Raw genomic sequence first — 10,668 nt, forward strand, 5'->3', positions numbered from 1 at the left:
TTAGACAGTTTATCACTTTACATAGACAGCAAAGAGAAGAATAGACCAAAAGTGTCAGCTCCCTATCATCTTTGTCCCATACATTAAAAAGGATGACAACGAAACAGAAGGGGTTGCATGACTCCAAGGCCGGTTGTGGGGAGCTAATTCTAGACTGCAGCTGAGAGGCTTAGGTTTTAATATTCTGCAGTTCTGTTCCAAGGGGGGTTAGGGCAGAAAGTCCCACACCTCATAGGACCTGGGAGGCAATGTCTTACAACAGCTTCCCTGGAGAGATGTGAAGGCACGTGGGAGATGGCTCATAGCAGCTACTGTAGTCCTCCCATCTTCTCGGGTTCCAGGAGGATCGCAAGGTGTTTCCCCAAGACTCAGATAAGCAATGGTTCGACCCTTCACGTATGTGGATCCCTGCAAGTTTACCAGGTAATATGGTAAAGTCATTCCCCTATAAAGGACAGTTGAAAGGTAGGACTTTCATGTCATGGAGAATGTCTGCTAGGCCCTGAAGAGCTGCCCTCTGGGAGGGTTGACATCCTTGCTGGAAGGAAGTTATAGCAGATGCAATTCTGGCCCCCTAACAAGATAGTGACATTAGCTGTGAATGTGGGACTGCAACATGGATTGGGAGTACGGGGTCATCTGGGCCCAGACTCCTCACTGAATGGCCTTTCTGCTTCCCTTACACTAACCTGCTTTATAAACCCCTATGACCAGGTTTGCCTCTGCTCAAGAACCCATATTTCTCACTATGGATCAAGTCTTGCCAGACCAAGTGGTAGTCTCATTCAGGCCGTCAGAGTTTAGTTTTTTATAGCCGTACCTTCTCATTAACTCATCTGATGCAATTCATGGATTGTTTGATTGTAAACTAAACATTTGTTTGAAATTTGCCATGGTCAGGCATGTGGATGAACAGTGCTGGAGAGAGAAAGAAGAAAGAGACTTTTTCCACACATCTTCCTTTTTAGCTTACTTACTTGTCTCAGTTAGTTTCTTAAAATAAAACATTACAAATTCTACTTTTAGTTCTCATCTTCTCTTCTTATCCAAATTTTTGAATTCAAGAACCACTTGAAGTCATCTTTGAAAAATCCAGCCTGGGCAAATCACTTTTCTCCTTTTTTGAGGCTTCCTAGATTTTTACTTTGATTTGGTCTTGATTTACGTGTCATTTCCTGTGTTTCACCCTCATGGGCTCATGTTCCATTTGGATTTCCTTGTAGTGCCTCTAAAGGGGCTAAAAGTTAGCCTTAAACAACAGTGGACTGATTTTTCACTAAATAGGATTCTATCAATAGGGAAGAGAGCCAGGAAGAGGTTATTATTATTTTTGCTTTTCTCCAAACTCTATAAGGTTGGTATTCAAAGCTGTGACATTTGATTGTTACATGCTTGTGTTTTCAAGACAAATTTTGAGGCTATATCCTGTTTTATTTAGGTTTCACTTTAAGTCACTTTGACCATCCAATTTACAGAAAGTAGAAGTGGAGATAATGAGCTCTACTTTGATGTCTCCAGTGTGACTTCCCAATAACTGTCTCTTTTCAGCTAGAAGAAAGAGTGTGAGATGAAATCTCAGGCTGATTCTTTTCTTTTTCTGATTTGTGTCTTCAATCTACATTCAGCTGGCTTCTTTAAAACTGTCATTCTCCTCACAGAGACAAAAAGGACACTTTATATCTTTCCATCTGTTTGTGTCATCTTCAATTTCTTTCATCAGCATCTTACTGTTTTTGGAGTACAGGTCTTTTGCCTCCTTAGGTAGGTTTATTCCTAGGTATTTTATTCTTTTTCATTCAATGGTAAATGGGATTGTTTCCTTCATTTCTCTTTCTGATCTTTCATTGTTAGTGCATAGGAATGCAACCTAATTTTGTATCCTGCAACTTGACCAAATTCACTGATGGGCTCTAGTAGTTTTTCTGGTGGTGTCATTAGGATTTTCTATGTATAGTGTCATGTGATCTGCAAACAGTGACAGTTTTACTTCCTCTTTTCCAATTTGGATTCCTTTTATTTCTTTTTCCTTTCTGATTGCCATGGCTAGACTTCTAAAACTATTTTGAATAAAAGTGGTGAGAGTGGGCATCTTTTTCTTGTTCCTGATCTTAGAGGAAACGCTTTCAGTTTTTCACCATTGAGTATGATGTTAGCTGTGGGTTTGTCATATATGGCCGTTATTATGTTGGACTTGCTGACTTGCTTCTAACAGTTTCCTTTAATATAATTAAGATGAGGCAAGAGTCATGCCGGCTTTCTTCCTGCTGTATTCCCAGAATCTACCACAGAGGCAGATCCACCAAACATACTCCATAAATACTTGTTGAATGGCTAATTGAACTTCTACTCTCGCTTATAAATTTAATCGCCACAAAAAATTCATTCGAAAAACACTTTGAAAATTAATTTAGAAATACTGGCATTCATCTCCTTTTCATTTCTTTTCATGAATTAATTTATTAACAAATGCTTACTGGAAAAGCATATTAATTAAGTGTTTAAAGGTAAAGAAATACAAATCAGAAGAAAGGACTCAAATTCTGGCCACATTATATATTATCTAAGTGACCTTGGCAATTAATTCATTGCTTCCAGCTTCAGACCTCTCATTTATAAAATGGGATAAAACCTCTTATCTTCAGGGGTTTTATGAGAATGAAATGGATACCATATGCAAAGTTAGGGCCTGGCACTGATTGGTGGTTCTTAATAACATTATCAAGTGTGTAGGATTCTGTGTTAGGATCCAAATATGAACAAGACAAACCGGCTGAGATGTTAACAAATTAGTCCTGGGAAAGAAAACATTAATACAAATAATATCAGTATCAGTAGCATAACAAAGGCACAAGGAAAGCATAGAAGGCTGTTTTAAAATATGTTTTATTATTATTCAGGTCATCAGATCAGGAGATAACTGCCATTGAAAAGATAGCTTGTTTTACTGACAGATTCCCAAGAAAAGTGTCATGCCACACCACAGGACAGTAAGGGCACATGGGAAGCGCTGGGTTTGTCAGGAGGGTGGGGCAAGTGAGTGGGCAGGAGCCTTTACTCAAACTTCCCAGGAATTTTCCATGGGAAGGGGTGGGGAGACAGGGTAAGCAGGTTTAGGATAGGCTAGTTTGAATAATTTCAGTGGGCTCTGGGGTGTAGGGACTGTCCCTAGTTGTGTGGTACCTGCCTGGGCCCGGGGGTGATTGAGGCAGGTGGACAGTGGCCCGGTGGGGGACAAGGACTCCCTGAAGGAGGTGGTTGGCAGTGTGGGCTCTGGATTGGTTGGTTTGCATATGAAAGGTACACTCCCAGGTGAGCCATTTGGTATCTCTAGTAATTAGCTAGCCCTGGGAGGGGCAGTCCCTCCAAGGTCAGCAAGCCTCTAAAATGTCAAAGCATCAGAAATATGGAATAAAAAGACATGACTAATACATGGACTCAGAATGCAAGAAGCATGGGAGTAGCCAACTCCGAGTCTCTTTTCAGGTCTGACTGTAGCCCCAATCCTCTTGTTCTTTACAATCAGAGCACCCTATTAGCTTCTTCATAGGACTTACTACTAGTTCTTATTTGTTTATCTGTTTATTGTCTGTTTATCCCATACACTGTCAGCTCCACAAAAGCAAGACATTTGCTTGCCTCATTTACTACTCCAGTCTTAGTTCCTGACAGTGTCAGGCACAGAGCAGATGCTCAATAACTATTTGTTGAACAAAAGAAATGAAAACAGTAGTGCTTGAAGGTTATGTGATATCTGTCTGTTCACGTGCACATATTACTGTTCATATATGTGTAAGCATGTGGACATTTGTGTTTGTGAGTGTGACAGAGAGAGAGAGAGAGAGAGTGTCTGTGGGTGTGTTTATGTGTGTGTGTGTGTGTGTGTGTGTGTGTGTGTGTGTGTGTGTGTTTTGCATGGAGGGGGTTCTAGCCTTTAGTCTAAGCCATCCATGTTTACTACCAGGTTTTGGTCAAGACAATGCCTGGTTGACTATTAGATGGGCCCACCAGAAATCTATTAGCACCTCCTGGGAAAGAACTGAGGTCTGAGGAACTTCCTGGGAAAGAACTCACCTCCAGGACCAGCAGACAAGCTGGAGACAGTGCCACACACTTCAGGGGTAGAAAGGGAGAAGCATCCGTGTGTGTGTATTGCTCTATTTCTCTTGGATTGGTCCAGCTCCTTGTGGACTCATAACTTGGCAGTTGCGAGAGAGAGGCTATGTTTCCAAACAGAAATATCTGTTTTTTGCCAAAAACGCTACTATATTTTAGTATGCTGTGTTAGTCAGAACATAGCCAGAAAGTCAAAACCATGCCAGGTGATCAAACAGGAAAAATTTAACTTGAAGGATAATTTACAAGTTGCTAGAAAGGCAGTTAAAGCAACCGGGGAAAGGCGAGTCAACTCTGAGATTAGAAAGTGCAGGAAGCTGCTACTACTTCTTTGCCGGGAGGGATAGGGAGAGCAGGTTGGGCCCAGGCTGGGGCTGCACCGTGGAAGCCGGATTGATGGTGGGACTGCCTGGTGTGTGTGGGACCGCAGATGAAAGGGCCTTTCTGGAAGGAGCTGGAGCCGTGGAGAAGTGGCTGTCCCTGCCCGAGATGTCCCCTGAAGCAGAGAGAGGGAGAAGCACCCTGATTTCTCCCTTTCTCTCCCCTCCAATCTTTCCCAGTGCCTCCTGTTAGCCGATCCTAACCAGAAAGCAGTTGGCTGGGAAGTCTGGAGACCACAGTTTGTAAAACTGAGCTTCCTATAGTGCAGGGCAGAGGCGGGGACATGCACAGAAAGGATGTGAGAGCAAAATGGAAACAACCAGCAGAGATGAGGGCAGTACAGTTTTCGTATCCTATAGAAAGGTCATAACATAAAAATAAAGGATGGCATCAACTCGCCACCACTTTACCACACACAACCTTGGCCCTGTGAGAGTTCTGGAACATCAACATCCCTGGCTAGGTGATAGTTCTCCAGGAAAAACTGAAGCCGTCTCTGGCAGAGAAAGCAGTAGAAGGGGCAGGATTGCGTACGTGTGGCAGTAATACATGATCTCCTCCATGCAGTTTATAATGTAGCAGAAAACTAAAGAAATGGCAGTTATAACTCGGTAATGTACACAAATGAATACCAGGTGACACTTGTTAGGTGTTAATCTTGGTTTGGTACAGTTATATCCTGGATCTACATAACTACATTAAATCCTCCTAACAATAACACACCCTCAAGTGGGGCCCCAACTCCTGGCCTTGCACCTAGAGGGGACTATGCCTTGACGTATCTTCCTCACAATGTTCTGAGTACCCCTTCAGTGGCAGGGGGAGGCTGGGGCCAGCAATGTCATTTGGTCAGGGAGCTCCGAGCTGGGACTGGGATCCACCTGGACCCTGGATCTTATTTCTCCCCTTCAAGTGTCGTTCTTTCTCTCTTTCCGGTACCAGATACCCCAAGGAACGCTAGGACTTGGGCTTACAAATAGGGTCATCCTAGGGCCCCATGGCTGAGTACTGGTTGCAGGAGGGCAGCCTTGCAAGCAGATTGTTCCTGTGGTCAGCACAATATTTCTTTTGCATGATTACAAGGGACTGGGCTGCCAGAAGGGTACTGACATGCATATTTTGGTGACCCAAGTTGTTCATATAGATGGGGTGTTGTAAAAAAATTTTTTTTCTCAGGGTCACACACCTTTGAGACCATCTTGCTGTTAGCTGTTAAATGTCCCATTTTAGATGAGGAGAACAATACTATAGAATAAAATACGTCAAATCTAAGGTTACACAAAGAGTAAATATTGAATCCCAGGTTTTTAAAAAGGCATTTTGATTTTCAATCCTGAGCTATATGAGAACACAGAGAAGGCATGACCCTGGGTGTTCCCCAAATAAGTGGGAGACACTAGAACTGGTAGAAGATCTTGCCATAGTAGATGTGTGAACAGGGATGGGGGTGGGTGGAGGTAAATTCCAGAGAAATGTGGCACTAAATGCCAATAAGCTGAGTCTGTATCATTTCAGGGCTAAAGGGACGTCGGGATTACGCCTACAACTGGCGAGCTCATCAGTTAATGTGTTTCTCCAAACTTTATTAGGAAACTGGAGGAAAGCAACAAAATTTTCACCCTCTTTAATCCCAATATGAAACCTTCCCTTCTTTTCAGAGTTCTTCCAGAAGGACTTTTAGAGCTCTTTGCTTCCCACCCGCAACTCTGTGTAAGAGCTTATGCAAGAGATCCTTGAGAGTGTTTTAAGATAGGGCTTTGTTTCTCATGGGAACATGAGGGAAAACGGAAAAAACCTCCAATTTGTTTAGTGAGAAAACATGACCTCCATGCTTTTCTTCCCTGGGGCGAGTCAAGTGGTCGTGACTGAAATTCAGGTCCCTGTTTGGTGTATAAATATGGGTGTGTGCAAAAGCCACTGCCACACTTGGTACAGCAAGGGGAACCACTGGCTTGGTGGACTCATTAGGTTTTCCAGTTTAATCTTAAACTCCAGGTAAATATCACAGATAACATACAATAAAGCTGGTCACTGTGTTCCTGCTGGTGACCATCAGCATTTGCAGTTACTCTGGTAAGTAGCCGGGAACATATGATATTTCTCTATTTTTCTGTTAACAGGAACACAACTATTAAGCCTAGGCTCCCAGTGGAATATGGTGGAGGGAGTTTTAGAGCCACAGAATAGTAAGGTCAGAAGGGACTTCAGATGCCCCCTGCTCCCAGCTCCAAGCTCTAACCCAATACAAGTACCATCCCTGGTGTATCCTACAAAGAAGTTAACCAGCTACCACAGAGGTTCAACAAACACACTTCATTATTGAACTTTGGCCACCATTAATTTTCCTTAATTTTGAGTTAAGATCTGATTTTGTGACTTCTTTCTTTTATGTTTCTGAAACTATATGGAGTCATTCTTGCTATCATCTCTAATCAGATTGCAGCATTGGTTCTCTTGAGACATAGCTACATTTATCTGTTCAGACAATCAATGGGTATTTGCTGAATGGCTATAAGCTGTTGGTCACTGGATAGGCATTAGAAGATTCAGACCTGAATCAGACATAAATATTGTTCTCAAGGTTCTTACAGTCTGGCAAGGGAGAGAAGACTTCTACAGAAGTCACTGCCGTACTAGACCAGTCATTAATGCACAATGACAATACAGATAGAGCTCTGTGGGAGAGCTGAGGGGTGAACAGTTCCATTTCTAGGTAGGGTATAGAGTCTGATTTCTTGGAGGAGAATGGAAACTGATCCTTTCTTTTTGGAGGGAGTCATATAGGAAGAGATATTTGGGCGCATCTGCAAAATCCATCATAATGGCCACTGCTCATTTGGAGAACAAAAAGCTTTGAGGGTCTCCCCCCTGGAATATGTAAGTACGTACAAAGAAGACACTCACCAAAGTGTTGAAAATAAGAAGTACGGAGATTAATCGTGAGAAACTGTGTGATACCCATGCCTACATTGGCAACTTTGGCTTGTGAATTTTTTTTGAATTTTTGAACTGATTTGTAACTTCACCAGTTTTGGCTATTTTGTTGTCCTTTAGTGTCTAAGGACACATGGGAAGACGTGGCAGCAGAAAGATGGGTGGAGGGGAAATAAATATCCCCCTTCTGGGGGAGAGTTTTGGAGGGAAAATGGGTGGTAGAAGATGAAGGGGAAATAGGTGCGCAAGCTCCATTTTTAAGATTTGAACGGGAAAATAAAAAGTATTACAAAGAGAATGAAGTACTGGCAGGGTCTTAGCCAGCAGCAGGATGTGTGTCTTATGTGTGTGCTTCTGCATGTATGTATTTATACATACACAAATGTGTTTTGTAAAAATATGTATCATAAGCATTTTCCTCATTCTCTAACCTCTTCTGTGTGAAAGTTATCTTTCTAAAGCTGAAGATATAAAAATGCAATTATTCCATATAAGAGCCTTGATAGCTCCCCATTACCCTTGGGAAAAAAAATCTCAAACTCATCTGTATGACATTCAAGGCTTTGAAAATCCGCCCCACCCAAGTTGCAGCCTAACCTTCTTTATCCCTCCTTAGCACACCACACTGGAATTCTGAAGAAGACTCACCATCCTGTGTATGCACTTTCACCTTAATATCTCAATGCCTTGGTTAATTTTGTTCCTCTTTAAAATGCTGCTCCCCTTATTTACCTGTGATCCTGGCATTTGCCTCAAGACACATCTCTTGCAACATCTGTTCTTGGAAGATTCCTGTAGCATTCTCCTAGGTTAGAATTAATCATCACTTCTTTTGTGTTTCCATAGAGCTTTGTCCATAATATTAGCATAGCACATGCTGCACTGTGGCATACACAAATCTTTATTTTCCACCAGACTGTGTGAGTTCTCTGAGTGGAATATCTTGTTTTATTCATCTGTGTATCTGCACCAACTGACATAGAGTCTGTGTTCACTTATGTTTGTAGCATTGAGTTGGACTGGTAGGGAGCAGTTTCCTGGGCTGTGGTTGGGTCCATTCACATCTCCAAGTGGAGGTTCATTATGGCATCTTCCCTTTGGTTTCAAGCTTGTGGGCTATGGAGACAGCCACATGCAAACTATACTCCCATCTAGTCAATCACCAGTATCTTTTGAGTGCTTACTATATGCCCGGGTCTGTCCTAGGCGTGGGTGATGGTAGTGAATAAAACTCAAATTTCTTATTCTCTTGGATCCTACATATTAGTGAGAGGATGAAGGCAAAGTAAAGAAATGAATAAAGATTTAATACTTTAAGTAGTGGTAAGAAAAAATAAAGATAGAGGGTGACGGGTGATACCATTTTAGATACATCTCTGAGAATGTAACATCTGAGGAGAGACCAAATAAGGAAGGAAGAAAGGCATGTAGTTATCTGGGGAAAGAAAGTTCTAGAGAGATGGAATGGGAGGGGCAAAGGTCCAGAAGCAGATGTTTTCTTGAGAAATCAAGATGAGTAGGGCTGGAATGGAGCCATTGATGGAGAGAGTAGAAGGTGGTGAGGTCATAGGAACTGGAATTGCCTTGTTTTACCTGGGATCTCTTGCTCCGCAGCTACCGCCTTCCTCATCAACAGTTTGCCACTTCCTGTCAACAAGGCTTTACCTTTACCTCTGGACAATGTTCTCCCAGTCATGGACCCACTTAAGCTTCTTCTGAAAACTCTGGGCATTTCTGTTGAGCACCTTGTGGAAGGGCTAAGGAAGTGTGTGAGTGAGCTGGGACCAGATACCTCTGAGGCCGTGAAGAAACTGCTGGTAACTACAGCTTGTGGGGCTGACTCATCAAAGGGCAGGGCTTAGTCACCGTGAGTGCCCACCCTCTCCACCCACTCCCACCCCACCTTGTTCTCATTTGTGAACCTGTATTTTCCCCTTGCTTACTGTACTCATATACGTTTCACATGTCCTGGAATCTCAAGGAAAGTGCAATATCCACAGTTCTAGAAGGAATTTTTGAATGAGGGAGACGTATGCTAGTCGTGAAATGTGTGCCACTTCCAGCTTTGTGATTCTGGATGGGACTTAACCACTCTGAACTTTTGTTTCTTTGTAAGTAAAATGGTAGCGAAATAGGATAGTGACTATTTTTGGAGATGTGCTAATGATATGTAAGCTGCTCTTATTTTAAATATTGCCTTTTTGACTTTCAGGAGGCACTCTCATATTTGGTGTGACAGCAGAAAAAAGCAAGAGTGGAGGAGGGAGGGAGATGATGCTCTCCTCCACCCTGGCTGAAACTCCTTCCATCCTAAAATTCAGTGACCCCTGAAAAGAATGAATAAAACAATGAACAGACTTCAGTTTGTGCTATTTTTATTTGGGAAGCTCTATTCAGAAGGGCCTAACTAGATAATTTTTTCCTTGTGTTATAAACTCTAGAGAGCCTGTTGTTATAAAGACAGCTTGCATTTTCAGTAAGGAGTAATGATTTTTTCCATCTCCTTATCTCTAACTTGAATGTCTCCATTTTCTTCAACTGTTGTTTATCTGTCAATGTTTCCAGATGCCTTATGTTCCTATTTCCCTACTTCTAAAGAATTTTTTTCATCTTTATTGGAGTATAATTGCTTTACAATGGTGTGTTAGTTTCTGCTTTATAACAAAGTGAATCAGTTATACATATACATATGTTCCCATATCTCTTCCCTCTTGTGTCTCCCTCCCTCCCACCCTCCCTATCCCACCCCTCCAGGCGGTCACAAAGCACCGAGCTGATATCCCTGTGCCATGCGGCTGCTTCCCACTAGCTATCTACCTTACGTTTGTTAGTGTATATATGTCCATGCCTCTGTCTCGCCTTGTCACAGCTCACCCTTCCCCCTCCCCATATCCTCAAGTCCGTTCTCCAGTAGGTCTGTGTCTTTATTCCTGTCTTACCCCTAGGTTCTTCATGACATTTTTTTTTCTTAAATTCCATATATATGTGTTAGCATACGGTATTTGTCTTTCTCTTTGTGACTTACTTCACTCTGTATGACAGACTCTGGGTCTATCCACCTCGTTACAAATAGCTCAACTTCGTTTCTTTTTATGGCTGAGTAATATTCCATTGTATATATGTGCCACATCTTTATCCATTCATCCGATGATGGGCACTTAGGTTGTTTCCATCTCTGGGCTATTGTAAATAGAGCTGCAATGAACATTTTGATACATGACTCTTTTTGAATTTTGGTTT

The 10,668-nt window shown here is 42.2% G+C and overlaps 1 protein-coding gene across 1 annotated transcript; it reads left to right on the plus strand.

The window, feature by feature from the left end:
• Positions 1-294: 294 nt before the first annotated feature.
• SCGB3A2 (secretoglobin family 3A member 2) lies at positions 295-9,664 on the plus strand. The gene is made up of 4 exons (XM_029216824.1): positions 295-423; positions 6,519-6,567; positions 9,043-9,245; positions 9,641-9,664. The coding sequence occupies exons 1-4, from the start codon at positions 295-297 to the stop codon at positions 9,662-9,664; spliced, it is 405 nt and encodes a 134-aa protein (XP_029072657.1).
• Positions 9,665-10,668: the final 1,004 nt, after the last annotated feature.

Source organism: Monodon monoceros, unplaced genomic scaffold (genome assembly GCF_005190385.1).
Source record: "Monodon monoceros isolate NGI ecotype Baffin Bay Population unplaced genomic scaffold, NGI_Narwhal_1 Super_Scaffold_12, whole genome shotgun sequence".
Classification (NCBI taxonomy): Eukaryota; Metazoa; Chordata; class Mammalia; order Artiodactyla; family Monodontidae; genus Monodon; species Monodon monoceros.